We start from the raw sequence: 18,477 nt of genomic DNA on the forward strand, positions 1-18,477 counted from the left end.
TTTATACTAAAAAAGAAAGAGGGGTGGGAGAGAAAGACAAGGTATATTTGGCTCTCAGTTTGCTGGAGTCTAGAGTTCAGGTGGTAAGGTAGCACATTGTGGCCAGAGCCAGCTGGTGACATACACCTTTAATCACAGCACTTGGGAAGCAGAGATAGGTGAGTCTGAGTTGAAAGCCAGCCTGAGCTACAGAATGCGTTCCAGAACAACCTGGGATGAATAGAGAAACCCTGTCCTGAGGAGGGGTTAGGGAGATCCTACACTGCACGTCTTAGTAGTGAATCCTTAGGGACTAAGACTTTTAACATCTGGGCTTTTAGAAATAAGATCTCAACTTATAACAGCCTTCAAATAAACTGTTGGAGTTTGCATAGCACTGCAGTTAGATAAACACAAAAATATACAGTATAAGAAACAATAGTCCTAACTTAGAGAGGAATTCTGGGGTTTTGAACTACCAGAAAGAGAGAAATTCTGTATATTTGAGTTGGTTTATAACCTGTCATGGGTTGCTCCGAACTCCTCACAGGAGTTGTCTGTCCTTCCCTGCAGACACACAGCAGAATACCCGTTCATCCCACTACTTCATGGCATGTGCCGACAACTGCCTTTACAAATCAGAAGTTGACTTATTCCTGCCGTCATAGTAACTAAATTCACCTGGAGGGTATTAAAGCTCAGTGGCCATGTGCACAGTACACCAGCCTTTCAGGATTCTCAAGCTAATCAGCCTGGCTGTGTCCTTGTGTAAAAATGATATACCAGTGCCTTGATATTTGGAGGGAGGGAGAGGGAAATAGAGCCTACAGGTTTGTAGAGACTCTAGTTTATATATGGTCTATATCAAAAAGGATTTATAGTAGTAACTTTAGTGGCTGGAAGTAGAACTAATTCCATTCATGTCTGGGCATACAGGTTCCAGAATATCCCTGAATGGCAATCCTGAGATCTATGCAGTAGCCATATGGCCTCAGTTTATTTACTTGGAAGGTTGAGATAGGGATTAAGAACTGCGTGAAAGGGGTTGGGGATTTAGCTCAGTGGTAGAGCACTTGCCTCATGGCGCAAGGCCCTGGGTTCGGTCCCCAGCTCCGAAAAAAAAAAAAAAAAAAAAAAGAGCTGCGTGAAGAAGCTGGGCACATTGGCACACCCCGTTAATCTCAGCACCTGGGAGGCAGAGACAGGCAGATGTCTGAGTTTCAGGACAGCCAAAACACCACAATGAGACCTTGTCTCAAAAAAACCAAAAAGCATGAGGCGTGAGGAAATGAGAGTGTTTTCCAGGAGTCTCATGAGGCACATGGTAAATGTGCTGTCCCCGTAGTTATCCAACAGAACAATAAGCATGTTTCTCCCAGGGCTCTGGGATGCTAAACTGCAGATGGCAGGAGTGGTGTGGGGATGGCATTTTGACTGAAGGGCTATGTCACCGAGCATGTTTCCAGCTCATCGTCAGGTGTCAGGTTATAGCAACCTCATAAGGCAGCTGCTGTTGTCCTTGTAGTTCAGAAGACAGCGCTGGGGCATGGCGGGTTTGAGTTGGCCCAAGATTTTAAACCCAGGAAGCAATAGAGCAAGGATTCAGGTTGTAACTCAGAAACCCTGATACAGGACAGCCTTCCCTCCCTCACCAGCCTGCTGCTTGCTACAGTTCAGATATTTAGTTAGGTACTGTGTCTCCATTTCTTACCGTAGGATTTCATCTCAGGATGTTCAGAAGTATAAAACAAAACACAACTTGTTAGACCTAATTTTGACTGAAACCAAAAGCAAACCAACTTGTGTCCAGAAGCCCAGAAAAGGGCTATGAACAGGTTAGAAGAGGGTCTCGGGAACAGTACACAAGATAGCATGCAGTTTGGCGCAGGGGCCTTACGTGCTACAGTTGTATGACTTCCAAATCAGACAGGGCAGTTGGTTTTGCATAACAGTTGGTTTAAAAGACACCTTCATTTATGAGTTTGCCTTTAGGTATAAAATGCCAGAGTAGGAATTTGTCAGGTTTTACGTAGGGTGTATGAGACTTGGTAGCCAGTTCACCAATGCTGACTTCCTATGGTTACCAAGTGTAAACCTTGGTAGCTGGAGAAATGAAAAGTCTCTGGGCTTCTATGGAGACTTAAAAATATACAGTGCAATTAAGACCGCAGTGTTAAGGATCAGATGTTATACACCAAGGAATTCTTGTGTTCGGTATATTGACATATTGACATTAGCCTGACTTAATTACTGACGCTATCGACCACACATACACTAGAACTTTGCACAAACATTCTCTCAAACTACAGAAAAGCACAGATCCCCATTCTGGCTGTTGTGCTACATGGCATTCACCCCCACCCACTGTATAAGTGCATTAGGCACCAAGGATGCTCACAAGCACTCTGCAGAGCTCAGGGGCTGTGCACAGAACTTCCAAACTTGTCCTTAACGTGCTGTTGCTCTCACTCTTTAACCCAGACGAGCTGCAGTTCACTGTTCACTTCAGGCTGGCCTGCTACTGCCATCAGCCTCGTGTCTTAGCGCACAGATATCCTAGGGTTACAAACTGACCTGTGTTTGCTATCCCAGGTAGGACTGACTTCAGTAGTCCTTCCTCTTCAGTGACGCTAGATGACCAGAAAATCTTGTCTGCTGTTTATTTTTGAGTCACTTAAGATAAATTGTTTGGGGGTTTGGGTTTTGGGATTTTTGTTTGTTTTTCTTGTTTTATTTGGGTGTGGGGTGAGAGCAGGGTTCCAGACAGGGATTCTCTGTGTATCCTTGGCTATCACTGAACTCACTCCCTCTTTAGATCCCCTTGTCTCTGCTTCCTGAGTACTGGCTTAAAGGCATGTACCACCACTTAATGTTGATTGATTTGATCAGTAAATTTAAAATTTAATCATTGTGTTTACAAATGACTGATTTTAAATTTCTTTTATTGTATTCAGTTACCCAACAAACCTTGGTTGTTTTTTTTTTTTCTTGAAACTGTGTCTCATATAGCTATGACTAGTCTCAAACTTGACATATTAGGTGAGGATAACCTTGAACTCTCTCCTCTGCCTGTCTTCCAAGCACCAGTATTAAAGGTATGTTCCACCACACCTGGTTAGAAACATTTGATGCCCTCTTTTTTTTTTTTTTAAGATTTATTTATTTATTTATTATGAGTATACTGTAGCTGTCTTCAGACACACCAGAAGAGGGCATCAGATCTCATTACAGATGGTTGTGAGCCACCATGTGGGTGCTGGAATTGAACTCATGACCTCTGGAAGAGCAGTCAGTGCTCTTAACCACTGAGCCATCTCTCCAGCCCCCCCTTTTTTTTTTTTAAGATTTATTTATTTATTATATATAAGTACACTGTAGCTGTCTTCAGACACACCAGAAGAGGGCATGGATCCTGTTACAGGTGGTTGTGAGCCACCATGTGGGTGCTGGGATTTGAACTCAGAACCTCTGGAAGAGCAGTCAGTGCTCTTAACTGCTGAGCCATCTCTCCAGCCCGCTTTTGTTTTTCCCAGCCTCAGAATACAAAGTGGACTGAATTCCAAGCCTTCCTCCTTTGTGTGTGATTTGGCATCTGTTGTTTATGAGATAGAAAGACTGGCTAACGGTTGCTAGGTGTGATGTCTACACTTACTCTCAACCCGAGCTTAGGTAGCCACCTTTAAAGCAAGTGCAGCAGTGTACTTTTTGAAAATTGATTCAAGGTTTTGCTGTGTAACAGGGTGGCCTCCATCTCCCAAGTGCTGTGATTACAGGCATGTGCCACTATGCCCAGCAGAGCAAAGTGCTTTCTATGAGTTGAGGAGGTGGAAAAACCAAAAAAATAAATAAGTATATGATTTAAATGTCTAAAAATAATTCTGTCATAGTTCATTTGTACAACAGACACCTAGATAGTTTTGGTTTTTTGGACTCTGGAGTCACTGGTCCCAGAGCACTGCCTTTGGAGAACAGTGCTGTAGGCTGGGTGAAAGGTCTGAATCGTAGGGTGCAGGGGATGGGGTATAAAGAGGTGACATAAAACTGCTTGAGAGCCAGAGTACAAGAAAAGGGTTTAGTTAAAAACTGCAGCTGGGGCTGGAGGGATGGCTCAGCGGTTAAGAGCACTGACTGCTCTTCCAGAGGTCCTGAGTTCAAATCCCAGCAACCACATGGTGGCTCACAACCATCTGTAATGGGGTCCGATGCCCTCTTCTGGTGTGTCTGAAGACAACTGCAGTATACTTATAATTAATTAATTAAATAGATCTCTTTTTTTTTTTTTTTTCTTCTTCTTCTTCTTTTTTCTTTTTTTCGGAGCTGGGGACGGAACCCAGGGCCTTGCGCTCGCTAGGCAAGCGCTCTACCACTGAGATAATCCCCAACCCCAAATAGATCTCTTTTTAAAAAAGATAGAAACTGCAGCTGACCTAGGGTAAGATCTCATTCCAGGGTAGAAACATTACTTTCAGAAGTCAGTTCCCATGAGTCCCAATAGTTAGCTATCCTTGGCAGTCCATGGCTTACTTATTATTGTTCCCTTTTCTTCACCTGTGCCAGCTGCAGGAAGGCACAGGGCTGAGTGGAGGCCAGCCATAGGCAGCAGAGTTATGCCCTGGCACTCCACAGGGAGGCATGTGGTTTTTGGAAGAGGGGTTGTGTGGAACAAGGGCAGAGAGCATGTGGGCCAGGAGGATGGGCACAGGCTGAGTCTGTGGTGTCTGTCTTTTGCAGATCCGTGGGTCCTGATGGATGTGGCTGAGAGCCCTGAACTGGAGCCTCACTCCCCAGAGGATGAAGAGCAGCCGGCACTCTCAGATGATGACATTCTGAGGGAAAGTGGATCTGAACAAGATTTGGATGGAGCTGGGGAAAGGGCTTCTGATTTGGAGGAAGAGGAAAATGCAACTAGGGTACAAAGCCAGGAGGAGATTCACTCAGATGAGGAAGACCAAGCCAGTGAGCCCAAGTCCCAGGATCAGGACTCAGAGGCTCATGAGCTGAGCAGGGGCCCAGCAGGATCCCCTTGCGAGGAGGGGGATGATGCTGAGGAAGATGGGACAAGTGATCTCAGGGACGAAGCCTCCTCAGTGACCAGGGAACTGGATGAGCACGAGCTAGACTATGATGAGGAGGTCCCTGAGGAACCAGCTCCTGCTGCCCAGGAGGAGGAAGCTGAGAAGGCTGGGGTCGAGGAGGAGGAGGAAAAGGGAGAAGGGGTTCCTGGAGAGGAAGGGAAGCCTGATGTTCAAAGTGTGGGAGAAAAAGAACCCACGGAAGCTGCCAAGGAGAAGAAGAAAGAGGATGACGATGGAGAGATCGACGACGGGGAGATAGATGTGAGTATGGTGGCGCTGTCGAGAAAGAGCCCTGGCCCTTGAGCAACACACCTGACCCAGGAGAGGCAGGCACAGCAGGCTTTTCAGGCTCCCTCATGCTTAGAGAGATGGTCAGTTCTGGGCTGGGCCAGGCGTGCAGAAAAATAAGAGCTGTGTTGAGGCGGGGGAAGAAGTGCTCACAGTGGAGAATGAGAGGTAGGCTCATGTAGAAAAGCTCAGAGTAAAGCTGCTATCAGAAACAAGAGAAGATCCTGTCTTTAAATCTGGCCTTAGGGGTTGGGGGTTTAGCTCAGTGGTAGAGCGCTTGCCTAGCAAGCGCAAGGCCCTAGGTTCGGTCCCCAGCTCCGAAAAAAAAAAAATCTGGTCTTCATGTGGAGTCATGGGTGCGGAGGTCAGATTTTCTTTGCAGATGATTCTGTTGGAAGTTCAGAGCAGTTGAGCTCAAAGCAGGTGAGGGAGGGGCAGGCTAGACAAGCCAACTGAGGTTTACTAGAAAGCAACTGCTTGCCTGGTAGAAGATAGGTTAAACGTCTCTGGGGTGATGTGGGGGGGCACTATCTGGGGACCCCAGGTTCTCAACATGCACCATCCCTACAGCAGCCTGTTGGTCCCTGCATATCTAGTTCATTTTAGGGGTTCATGGGTGGAGGATGACTTTGGCCATACAGGCTGGTTGGTAGTAGGACTTTGTGTCCCAGTGGTGAGTAAATGTGGGTGGGTGGGATATATATGACTGCAATCATAAAGTCTCAAATGCCTCACCTCTTCTCCCAGCTGTGTAGCAAACAGTCTCCTGAGTTCCCTGTTTTGTTCCCCCATGGAGAACGTTTCTGTGCATGATTTCTTCGTGTTTGTTTGGTTGGTTGTTTGGTTGGTTGGTTGGTTGTTTGGTTGGTTGGTTGGTTTTTGTGTTTCGTTTTTTGTTGTTTTTGGGGTGGTGGTGGTCTGTGTTTCCCCTGTGGGGAAATTGATCTTTACTTCAATAAGGTTGAGGTTATTGGCTATGTTTTAGCTGTGCCTGCTGTCAGGTGCTCCCTGTTAAATGCCCTTCCTTGTCCCACAGTGAAAGTCAGATGGGGTTGAGAATCTTGATAGAATTATGGAGGGGGCAGTGGGGGCACTGGTAACTGTTATATTGGGCTATGGGTATGGTCAGTGGGGAAATGGATTGAACCAAACCCACCCTAGACAGCATCCATGGTCTTTGTATGCTGATTTCCCTTGGAAACAGTGTATGGGATGAATCTGCCACTTGACTCTCTGGCTTAACACAGTTCTACGGTATGTTTTTGTTTTGCCTACTGTGCCTGCTACCCCCATGTGAATGGTTCTGCATCCTATGGGAAGTAGCATGCTACTAAAAGACCCCAGCCCAACATCCTCCAGTAACACGAGAGGTCACTTCCTTCCTCAGACTCTTCTTCTAGCCTACAGTACCCTATAGTTGATGTTGTTGGGAAGTCTTGGACACTGGGGATCCTGGAAGTGTATGAGGATCACAATAGCTGAAGATATAACAGGACAGGTGGGCAAGTGGGCGCCATGAGGGATAGCTTTAGTGCAGCCCAGGAGAGCCCAGTAACTCCAAGCCAGCAGCCGCTTTCCCTGGAAGCTCCTCTCCTGGACCCTGTCTCCCTCTTCCTCCACAATGTTGTGTGCATGTGTGGACATTGTTGTTAAGTCTCTGTAGGCTCATGGGCCTCCACTGATTTTTATTTCTTCCCCTGAGACAAGGTTTCTCTGTGTAGCCCTGGCTGTCCTGGAACTTGCTCTGTAGACCAGGCTGCCTCAGACTCAGGTCCACCTGCCTCTGCGAGGGTACACCACCACTGCCCGGTTATCCACGGTGATTCTCACTTAGCATATCCATTGCTCTTGTCACAGTCTCATGATTGCTGCTTCAGCAGACTCCCTCCTCAGGAACCGTCTCCTAGGCCAAGACCTACTTCCCTGCAGACTGCCATGCAGGGTGAATGTGTCTCAGGCAGTGCCTCTGCATGAGTGTTCCGGGTGCATACAGTCTGCACTGGGGGCCAGCTGCTTGTTGGCGTTGCTGGAAAAGTTGTTCCCTGATGGATGCTGTGTAGTGAGCATGGGGTTCTGCAGAGCAGGGGCTGTGGCATGGCATCCCTCACCAGAGGAAAGCAAGGCGTCCTTTCTGAGCCCGCGGGCTGTTCCCACAGATCCTTGGCGAGTTCCTTCTGCAGGACACGAGGAGCAGCCCAGGTGGGCTGACCAGGGATTGCTCCTCCACTTTCTGGCTTCTGGCTTTGCTCTGCTTTTGTCTCCTCATGGAGTCAGCAGGCCAAGGCAGGAGGCATGTTTGCTCACTCTTCCCCTGGCCAGGGCTAGCCAGAGAGCATAAGACCATGGGCGTAGCCTGACTACAAGGAGTCCAGGCTGGTGGGAATAGGTTGGTGAACAGGCCCTGGGCACAGGGGTGGCTTTGGAGACCACTCCTCCTTGGCTGCCTGTTCGAACCCTGGAAATACAACTTGGGTTCTGCTCTCTGTAAAGCTTCTGGGCCACTCTACAGTAATGGTGAGGTGAAGAATGAGCTACAGGTGGTGCTGCCATCAGGGTCACCTGACGTCCCCATGAGAGGCAAGTAGTGTTTGGTTGTAAAGGACATGGAGTACTCAGTTTATACACTGTTAACGTACATAGTACTAAAGATCAAAGTCTGACCACTGCCTGCTTGCAACTGATAGAAAGTCAGGAGCTCTGCTCTGAGTGTCCAGTGGAGCCCATCATTCCCACAGTACTCCTGTGAGGTTATAGGTGACTGGAGACCATCTCTTGTGTAACTGAGCATTAAGCTTGGGAAGCTGGAAGTGAACTCTTGAGGGCATACCTGTGGGAAGAGTGGTGTGTGGTGGGCAAAGCATTCTGCTCACCCCTAGATGACTGTCCTCTGTTCCAGGATGACGACCTGGAGGAAGGCGAAGTGAAGGACCCCAGTGACCGGAAGGTGAGGCCACGCCCCACCTGCCGATTCTTCATGAAAGGTAATTGTCGGCCTCGCCTTCTTGCAGCATCTGTGTAGCCTCTGCTCTCCTGGGGCCATGGTGGTGATCTGTCGTCCTCTGGGCACACACGCTGTCCATGTCAGTGAGGCTTCGTAGGACTAGGCTACAAGAGTTGGTGGTAGTTGATGGTGTTGGTGGTAAACACTGGGCCTTGTGTTGGCCCTGTCATGGCTTTAAAAACTGCCTTAGAGGACAGCCCCTCTTCTTACCCTGCAGGTGTCAGGCCCACTGTTTACAGCAGACCCAAGGCTGCAGCACACAGTGGCAGTTGTTCCCAAGTGCTGCTTTCTGTGAGGCCAGCTGCCCCAGTGTTAGCCTCCCCTCCTCTGCCAGAAAGAACCACTTCTTAAAGGATGGGTCAGAAGCAGGTCCTTTATTTGTGGGTGGTATTGAAAGGCCAGGGAGAGCGTCCGAAGGCATTCCTGCGAAGGACTAGTGCCACTCGGCGCTTCAGCCGGGGCAGTTGTCTAGATCTGGATTGACCACATTACAAGTGACATGTGCTCTGGCTTTGTAAAGCCAGGGGTGGGGGTGGGGTGAGGTGGGGTTCAGACGTGGAATCAAGAGTCTCCAGTCTGTAAGGCTTGCTTGGATGGTTTGGGTATATTTCTTGTTGAGTGTTTTCCTTGGACAGATAGGAAGGTGTTTTCTCTTGCGCGAGGATGACTTTGCTCGCTTCGCCAGCCTGTGTGTGCAGTCTAAGTTCACAAGAGCTTCCTGTACTTCTCTTCCAGATGTTGTGACACCATTATCCACTCTTCTTCCACCAATACCAAATTCCATACCACTCAGAGGCCAGGTTAAAGGTACAAAATATCCTGTGTTCACTCTCTGTTGTGCCTTAAAGTCCCCCTGCGCCAGAGGCCAGACTTCTTTCTCCTGGATCCAGAGCACAGCTGGGACGCCAACAGGGAGGAGGCTTGAGGGACAGAACTGCTGTGGCCCTTTTCTCCTTAGTGTCGTTAGAGCTGGGGAGGAGATACAGGTCGAGACCATGCACTTGAAGAACAAGGACTTCCACAGCTGGGCAGTGGAACCCTGTCCTGTTCATGGGGAAGGCTATGCCCAAGAAGTGATCCACAGACAGCTCTGTCCCTCAGATCAAGAGATGCCCTGGTGATGGGACATTGATGAGAACTCCACTCAGGCTCACTTCTCTGGTCTTGGGATGCCAAGTGAAAAGAGTTGGCACATCTTAAGTTGCACAGTCAACTGTACACATTGGGGGTGGGGTACAGGGCAGTGTGTAGGTATATGTGTTGGTGACCTTCACTTGATATTGCCCCAAGTACCCTAAGAGTGAAGGACCGTGACACTACATCTCAGTCGTTAGAAGTCTTTAAAGTGCTGATATTTCAAGAAACCTAAGTGCAAGCAGCAGAGCCTTTCAGGGAATGGCACGAGGAATAGACGCAGTCCTCCCGGCAGATGTGCAGGTTACAGCAGCAGGCGTGTGTTCAGCGTGGATCTGTGCTTGGTTCTCATTCTACAGCTCTCAGACTGGGTTGCACAATGCCTTTGCAGTCGATAGCTTGTCAGCTGCTTGGGACAGGCAGCAGCAGCAGCAGCCTGAGTCTCTGGAGCAAGAGCCAGGGGCCCACACCCTGATGTAGTTCTCAGAACTTACAAGCACAGAACAGATGAAGCAAATGCTTTGAAACACAAAGCAGCTCTTTTGGGGGTGGCGTCTGCATGCGGTCCGGTGCTGCTTTAGCCGCCGCACGGAGTGGGCACCCTGCTCACAGTAAGCTGTGTTTGGGTTTTCGTGAGTGAGGCCATGCATGCTAAGGTTTCTGCAGTCCAGTGGGAAGCAGCTTAGGTGGGTGTCTCAGAGTTTCTATTGCTTTGAAACCACACCAGGACCAAAGGCAGTCTGGGGAGGCATGGTTGGTATCTCAGTTTACAGTCCCACATCATAGTCTGCTGTTGAAGGAAGGGAGGGCAGGGAGGGCAGCAGTGGCCAAGGCAGAGCCATGCTTGCTTGCTTGTTCCCCTTGTCTTTCTCAGTCTGATTTCTTCTGCACCTCAGGACTACCTGCTCCGTGTGATACTGCCCACCCACACCAATCACTTAAGAAAATGTCCGCAGGCAGGCTTGCCTATAGGCCAATCTTGAAGCTTATTGGGGCTTCTTTTTAATTGAGGTTCTCTCTTCCCAAATGACTGTAGCCTTTGTCAGGTTGACCTAAAACTAACCAGGAGAGTAAGCATGAACAGTAACGTTTTCAGAGTGTGCTTAGTTGCTGCTTCCCTTCCTCTCATCCTGTTTATGATGTGCAGGAGGAAAGGAAATGATGGACTCAGTTCTCTGGGATGTGTTCCTCGGCATTGCAGGGTTGTTTGTTTGTTCTTGGGGTTTTTGGCTTTGTTGGTTTTGTTTTGGCTGGCCTATGTTGTAGGAATGGTGTTCAGTTGAACTCAGTTGATTCGTCATCCTTTCCTAAGGCTAGAGAACATTCAACAGTTCAGAACAGGTATGGTTCTCGGAGGAGCCAAGGTCAGTTACCAGCAGCACCCATGTAGGGCAGCTGGCAGTTGGCTAGAAATCTAGCTCTGGGGGTCTGGCGCCCTCCACTGGACCCTGTAGGTATTGTACTCACGTGTGGGCATGCGCATGCACCACCCCCCACCACCACCACACACACACACACATTTCTGTAGCTGAACACGGTTATGCACACCTTTAATCCTAGAACTTCGAAGACAGAAGCAGATGTGTTTCCTAAGTGCCAGGTCAGCCAAGGCCACAAATACTGTCTCAACAAGAAAAAAAAAACAGTAATGAGAAGTTATTTTAGAAATAAAACGAAGCTTGCTTTACACCTTTGCTGAAAGGTGTGGATATAATGGGACCCTTGCACGCTGCTGGTGGAAAAGTAAAAGTCTGGCAGCTCCTCAGAAGCTGAGGAGTAGGACAGCTGTGGCTGAGCACTCTCCTTACCCTCCAGTTGCTGTGATGAGACACCGTGACCAAGGCAACATAGAAAAAGGGGGTTGGGGCTTCCATTTGGAGAGAGTGAGTCCAAGGGCACAGTGGTAGAGCACAGCAGCAGGCAGGCATGGCTCTGCAGCCAGAGCTAAGAGCTTGTATCTGTATCTGTAAGTCGGAGGCAGTGCGGGAGAGAGGCACTAACGAGGAGCCGACCCTATTGGTTTTGAAACATACAAGTCTTCCCCAGGACACATCTCCTAATCCCTCCCAAACAGTTCCACCAGCTGTAGACCAAGCATTAAAATATATGAGGCTCATTCTCAGTCAGACTGCCACATTCTATCCATTCCTGGCCCCATCTGAGTTGTGGCAGTATCATAATGAAAAATACATTTAGTTCAACTCTAAAAGTCCCCACTGGTCTTTCTCAGCCTCAGCACAGTCTAAAGCAGCAGTTCTCAGCCTGTGAGTGGCAACCCCTCTGGGTCACATACCAGATATCCTGCACATCAGATATTTATATTATAGTTCATAACAGTACTAAAGTTACAGTTACGGAGTAATTACAGAATGAAACAATGTTGTAGTTGGGGTCACCACAACATAAACTTACTAGGAAAGTTGAAAGCTTCTGGTCTGAAGTCTCCTGGGGCTTTGAGCTTTCTCTTAATTCTTACCCATAACAATCAAATCAAAAGACAAATTACATTCTTCCAACATAAAATGTGTGTTACTATTCCAAAAGAGGAGGGTTGGGCAGAGTGAGGAAATGCTGAACCAGGGGATCAGAATCCAACAGGGCATGTGCCAAAACCTATAGTCCAGTGGTTCTCAACCTGTGGGTCATAACCCCTCTGAGAGTGAGCTGACCCTTTCACAAGGGTTATCTAAGACCATCAGGAAACACAGATATTTACATTACAGTTCATAACAGTAGCAAATTTACAGTTATAAAGTAGCAACGAAAATAATTTATAGTTATTTTCACCACAGCATGAGGAACTATTTAAAAGGTTGCAGCATTAGGAAGATTGAGAACCACTGCATGATCTGTGTGATGTCAGAGAGCCTAGCTGGCTCTACCCTTCCTTATATGCGCACTGCGCACACTTCTCTTTCCAGGGTTCATTCCATTCCCTGTCCGTGTGCCGCTCTCTTCAGCAGATGCTCCAGAGCTTGAGCACCTCTAGCAGTCTGGGGTCTCCAGCATTTCCCATAGCTTCATGCAATGGCCTCTTCCAGATTCCATGCTGGGCTCACCTACCACATGCCTGACTTCGGCCACCCTTCCCTGACTGTGAAGGAAGATTCCACACCCCTTTCTTAGGCCTTTTCCCGGGTGCTATTTAGGATCAGCTGAGGGCACCGCTCCCCTTAGTCCCATTTCTATCTCTCAGCACAAACCTTAGCTCTTACATTAAGTTTTCTCAGTATTGTGCAGGTGTGCGTGTGACTGTGGGTAATTGCTGAGGCCAGAAGTATTAGAACCCCCGAGGCTGGAGTTACAGACTGTGGTGAGCTGCCTAGCGTGGGTGTCAGGAACTGAACTCCTGTCTTCTTTAAGAGCAGTATATACTCTTAACACAGAGCCCTCTTTCCAGCACTACTGTTGTTGTTGTTGTTGTTGTTGTTGTTGTTGTTGTTGTTGTTGTTGGAGACAGGGTTTTCTTTGTGTGGCCCTGGCTGTCCTGGAACTCGGCGGTGTAGACCAGGCTGGCCTTGAACTCAGAGATGCACCTGCCTCTCAATGTTGGAATTGAAGGCACACACACCGTCATGGCCCACATTTTGTATTTCTTTTTTCCCTAGTTGTCTTTTTCCATTTGAAACCTGCATAAGAGAGATTACTGTCTTAGCATCTCCTCTGTCAGTTTAGCCTCAGGCAGATTCTTAAACCAAAAAGCAAGCCTATTTGCCAGAATATCACAAGAATTGTCTCTAGACCAGCTTCTAATATTGTTCCCATAAGCAGTCTCCTAGGCTGGGCCTCTGTAGGCCACATTGCTCTCAGCACTACTAATAGTCTCCCAAGCGCCTACCTAGAATGTTCCATTCAGCCTGGCTTACAGTATTCAAAAGCTTTCTTACTTCAGGGTCCTAACATCTTGCAGAGTTCTTTAAAAGAGAGAGAAAGACACAGTATAGTCCGGCCCATCACAGCAGTAGTCCCATCCCTAGCTACTGTCTATCTTAGTTACTTCTAATAGCTATGATGAGAACCATAAACAAGACAACTTATAGAAAAGAGAGTCTGTTTGGGAGCTTACAGTTTCAGAGGGTGAGCATTAGAGTGTGGAGAGCTAGGCACACCACCACATCAAGCCCTCTACTGTGCTTGTCCAAGAGAAATAAAAATGTGACCACCTAAAACTTGTGCGGGCATGAGGATGGTCTTGATTGCCCGGGTCGGTTGATCCAGAGGAGCAGCTGCACATTACATGGTGCTTTAGGAGGGGGTGTATTGGGGAGTGAAATGCAGAGCCTTGAACATCAGTTGAGTACCATGTAAGGAACCTGTAAGGAACTCCGCTGTCACTGTACCCTTTATTATTTCCCACTTTGATAGTAGCATTTCTAGCAGTGTCTCAGGGTGTCTGGGGTGCTGGGCTCACAGATGTTCAGTGATGTGCCCCTCTATGCATTTTACAACTGTGTTTGCTCACTTTGGGATCTCTGTTTTCTCTTCATGTTGATAAATGGAAATGCATCAGAGTGGCCTATAACCTATTGGAGTCCTCCAGACCATTCAAGGGACTCTGAAATTAGAGCAGTTTTCATAGTGGCAAGAAGGACACCCTCCTGCGTGTATGCATGTGTAAAGGCCAGCCTCACCTATGTTAGTAAGGAAAAGCTTAAATTTTGACAGGGATGTTGTTGCTGCTGCTACTGCTGCTGCTGTTTAATATTAAGACAGTCTGACTCTGGGTTGGGGATTTAACTCAGTGGTAGAGCGCTTGCCTAGCAAGCGCAAGGCCCTGGGTTCGGTCCCCAGCTCCGGAAAAAAGGAAAAAAAAAAAAAACAGTCTGACTCCATAAACCAGGCTGACCTCAAACTCCCGAGTGTCCCTGCCTCTGCACCCCAACCCCGGGGTGCTGGGGTTAAAGGTGTGCACCACTCCCCTGGCTCTAGCTGGCTGTTGTCTAGATTTACAGAGGTGGGGACAATTAATGTGCCATAAAATGTTCCCACTGTAAATATATATCCCAGTGGTTCTTAGTCAATCTATCTGCCAAGTTGTGTATGTCTCACCTGAGTTCAGTCCTTAAGGATCTGTCGCCCTAGTGAGACTGTCAGTGCACGCCCTTTCCACAGTATGGCAGGCAGCCTTCAAGCTAGATAGACAGTGCAGCTAGTAGAGCACAGAGCTGGGCCCAGATTATGAAGGCTGAAAGCTGCTACTTTGCAAGCAATACTCTGGGTCTGGAGATGTGCCTAGCAATTGGCAATGCTTGCTCCTCCTGCAGAAGACACAGGTTCTGTTCTGTCACCCACATGGTGGCTTACAACCATTTGTAATTCAGTTCCAGGAGATCCTGTACCCTCTTCTGGTCTGCACAGGTACCAAGCACACACATGGTACACACATATAAAGATAGAGACAAAAATTCCATGCATATAAAATAAAAGTAAGTAAATATTTTCAAGAAGAGAGAACAGTCAGTGTGTTGGTGTTCAGATCTGTTCTTCCGTACGAGAATTGGACTTCTGGGCATGACTGCTTTCCAGTGTCTATCAGCCTCGCAGGTGACTGAAAAGTTAGAGCAGAGTTCCTGGCACGTCCATTCAGACCAACCAGTGCCCAGGCTCTGTGCTGGAGTAGACTTCACAACCCATAAATGCAGACCTGTGGTGTGACTGAAGAGCCTCTGGAAGGCCTTGCCTCCTGTGCAGCACACCACCCCACCAACATACCAAATCCAGACCAGAGAGCCTTGGCTCTGAGTGTGTACATTGCCTCAGCATGCATTTGCTCAGAGTAAACTGTGCCATCTCCTCCCAGTTTAAAGTATTTCATAGACACATGCTGACATTTTTATATTTAAGTAGATAATTGAAATTTCTTATTAGAAATCATGGACAGGAGCAAAGACTTCCTGGATGACCAGGATTCTCCCAGAGCAGTTCATACAAGCCAGCTTGGGCATTTATCCTAGCTTTGTGATCTCCTGAGAGAAGCTTCAGTCTCCTAGGTCTCTGAGCTGAGAGAAGGACACACAAATCTGTCACTGGAGCCATTATGTGCCCTGAGCCACTGGGTCTTCAGTCCTGTAAGGGCACAGATCTGTAGGTCTGAGGTTTGCTCATTGCTTAAGGATCAATTATTATATTTCTGTTTGGTCTGCCTTTTTTAAACCAGTGAAGCACTTTGACTCTTATATACGGGCTGCATTTATTTCTTGTTTGCAGCTGCTTAGACTAGCTGAAAGAGGACCACTTTGTCACAATCTGTACTCTGGACCAAAATGAGTGTTTTGTTTGTAAAGTGACAGTGTAAAACTACCTTTGCTGTTCTGACGACTGCTTTGCCTATGGTGGAGCTCATGCAGCTGGTGATAACTGATCCAGACAATAGATCACAAGCTTAGAGGCCATTTCTGGACGTAGGAAGCACATGCATTGCCTCGTGCACATAGCCACAGTGTACTTGCTCTAGCTGGCATCTGCTAGATTGTAGAATCTGTTTGTAGAGATAGATCTTGGCTGTTGGACATGGGGACTGTGGCCAGCAGGTGATGGGGCAGCCACCTCCTGCCATCTGTTTAGCATCGTGATTACTGCTGAGAGATCTGCTATGGTCATGTCAGTATTACTGATGCAGTTTTGGGTCTTTGGCTACTCATCACACAGGTTCATTCTTCTTAAATTGCTTAGAGACAAGCAGTAAAGATCAGGCAAGAGTATATAATATATTCAAGAAAAATGGGGTGGACGTTTGGTGACTACATGCGTGACTCCCCTTTAAGTTGGTAACTACTTGTGCACAAGGTTCTGGTGATAGGGGAAGATAGGGGAAAAGGAGACAGTATGTATGTAGCCCAGCATTCTCCTGAGTACTGGAATCAAAGGTCTGCTGTCAGCCAGCCAGCTCTACTATATGCTCTTTAGAGAATATATTCTTTATTCACATAAATACCTATTTTTATTTCGTTTTACCATAAAATATTTCTCATGTTAAATAGTATCTACATGTTGAATTAATTATTTAAGAAATAGACCTCAGCAGTGCGTTCTTGCTACCCACCCCAGTGGTTTACGTTCCTTTACATTCTGATATACCTTAAATAGTGCAACAGCTGGGCCACTTTCTAACCTGCACATGATTAAGTCATCTCCTGCTGATAATCCCCAGTTATTATTGCTTACTAAATTCTATATTCTACCTTGGCTGCCCTGGACTCGGGCCAGCCTAAGTAGGCTGCACTCTCCTGACTCCTTCACATGCCAGCTGTGCCTCCCAGTCCTTCACTCTTCACTCTGCTCAGTCATGGTATGTCGTCTCCTCCTCCTCCTCCTCCTCCTCCTCCTCCTCCTCTTCCAGCATGGTGGATCTCCTTCTCCCACATCTCTCTGTCCCAAGCCTGGCAGTCTTAAAAGTCCCTCCTCTGTTTACCCTGCCCAGCCATTGGCTGGTGGCATCTTTATTTACCAATCAGAACCAACTGGAGGCAGGGTCCCTCGGTGTCTTGCATGTGGAACCTCATGTAAGGAGTTTTGGAGACCCAAATTAATATCATAATGCAAGCAACATTGGGCCAAACCCACTGTATTTCCCCATTATTGTCCAATTAAAAAGGCTCTTTTCTCTCATATATACACTAAACATAATTATAACAATTATGTAGTTGGATGTCTGAGAAGGAATTAAATATTACTTGAGTATGTAGGAAGCATAAAGACACAGCTTCCAAAGCTTATACATTTTGTAGAGACAGCTGACTACCTGTCAGTCTTCAGTATCCCTCATAATGTTGGGAGTATCTGTCTTCAGCCTTCTGGCCCAGAACCATCTGACAGACCTTAAGTGAAGCAGGAATTATGAAAGGACTGACTTGCCCTGTCTTGGCAGAACTTAGCGATCGACTATCCCGCATCTGTGTGTTCTTTTTTTTGGACATTAATTGTGTACAGAATGAAATTAGGCTATTTCTTACCCAGTGGCCAGTTTGTCACAATTGAAGCAACTCCAGTTGGAGGTACTGATACTCAACATCATCTTTGAAGTGGGATGGGGTGCTGTCAGGAACACACATGTCTCCTAGTCAAAAGATCTGTTAATAATGAAATGATTTTAAATGCCATATTCTCTGGATCTCTGATGCTTTGAAAACTATATATATAGTCTTTCTGAACTGTAAACCTTGACTACTCATAGCTACTTACTATTTGAATAACATTGAAAACACTTTATTGTGATTAAATCAGCATCTAATATTACCACAAGTTTACTATCTGGCCCTTAACTTGCATTACTTTAAAAAAAAAAAAACTTGCATTACTTAATCATCTTAAACAGTTTGTAATAACAGCTATTAGAAGTACTAGGTCTGGGGTGGAGAGATATCTCAGTGATTATTTACTGCTCTTCCAAAGGTCCTGAGTTCAATTCCCCGCAACCACATGGTGGCTCACAACCATCTGTAATGAGATCTGATGCCCTCTTCTGGTGTGTTTGAAGATAGCTACAGTATAATCATATATAATAAAGTCTAATAAGTCTTCTTTTTAAAGTACTATAAAAAGAATATAAGGTCTAAGCCTTATCTTCTTTAATGAGTTGCACAGGCGCAATGCCCATCTAAGTAACAAAATTAATTTAAAATATTAATATATAAAGTTTTATATATTTATTTATATATATAAATATATTTATTTTTATATATTGATCCTGAAACCTGTGTCAATATATAAAATCTGTACCGGTGTACTGGCTTCAGTTCTACATCAAAAAGTAAAAGTTTCTACCAGTGTAAGATTATGACTATAAAATTTTTGTTTGAGGGGTTGGGGATTTAGCTCAGCGGTAGAGCACTTGCCTAGCGAGTGCAAGGCCCTGGGTTCGGTCCCCAGCTCCGAAAAAAAAAAAAATTTTTGTTTGAGTTAATTTAGTAATCCATCCCCATATATCTTAATTTCTTATATTACTCTAGCCCCCATTTTTCTTTTCATCCCCCTCCCCTTTACCTAAGAAAGAAGGATAGG

General features: G+C 46.6%; 1 protein-coding gene across 4 annotated transcripts in view; it reads left to right on the forward strand.

Annotated features, from left to right (window-relative positions):
- Positions 1 to 18,477, forward strand: part of Zc3h18 (zinc finger CCCH-type containing 18) — a 44,489-nt gene that overhangs the window by 3,162 nt on the left and 22,850 nt on the right. For 3 of the 4 annotated variants that reach the window (XM_032887502.1, XM_032887500.1, XM_032887499.1), the window contains exons 2-4: positions 4,711 to 5,315; positions 8,239 to 8,323; positions 9,079 to 9,150. In XM_032887502.1, the coding sequence (XP_032743393.1) occupies positions 4,725 to 5,315; positions 8,239 to 8,323; positions 9,079 to 9,150 (748 nt within the window). In that variant the 5' untranslated portion in view covers positions 4,711 to 4,724. The remainder of the gene's footprint in view (positions 1 to 4,710; positions 5,316 to 8,238; positions 8,324 to 9,078; positions 9,151 to 18,477) is intronic. The other variant, XM_032887501.1, reaches the window with a different exon arrangement.

The sequence above is a fragment of the Rattus rattus genome, chromosome 17, assembly GCF_011064425.1.
Source record: "Rattus rattus isolate New Zealand chromosome 17, Rrattus_CSIRO_v1, whole genome shotgun sequence".
NCBI classification, from domain to species: Eukaryota; Metazoa; Chordata; class Mammalia; order Rodentia; family Muridae; genus Rattus; species Rattus rattus.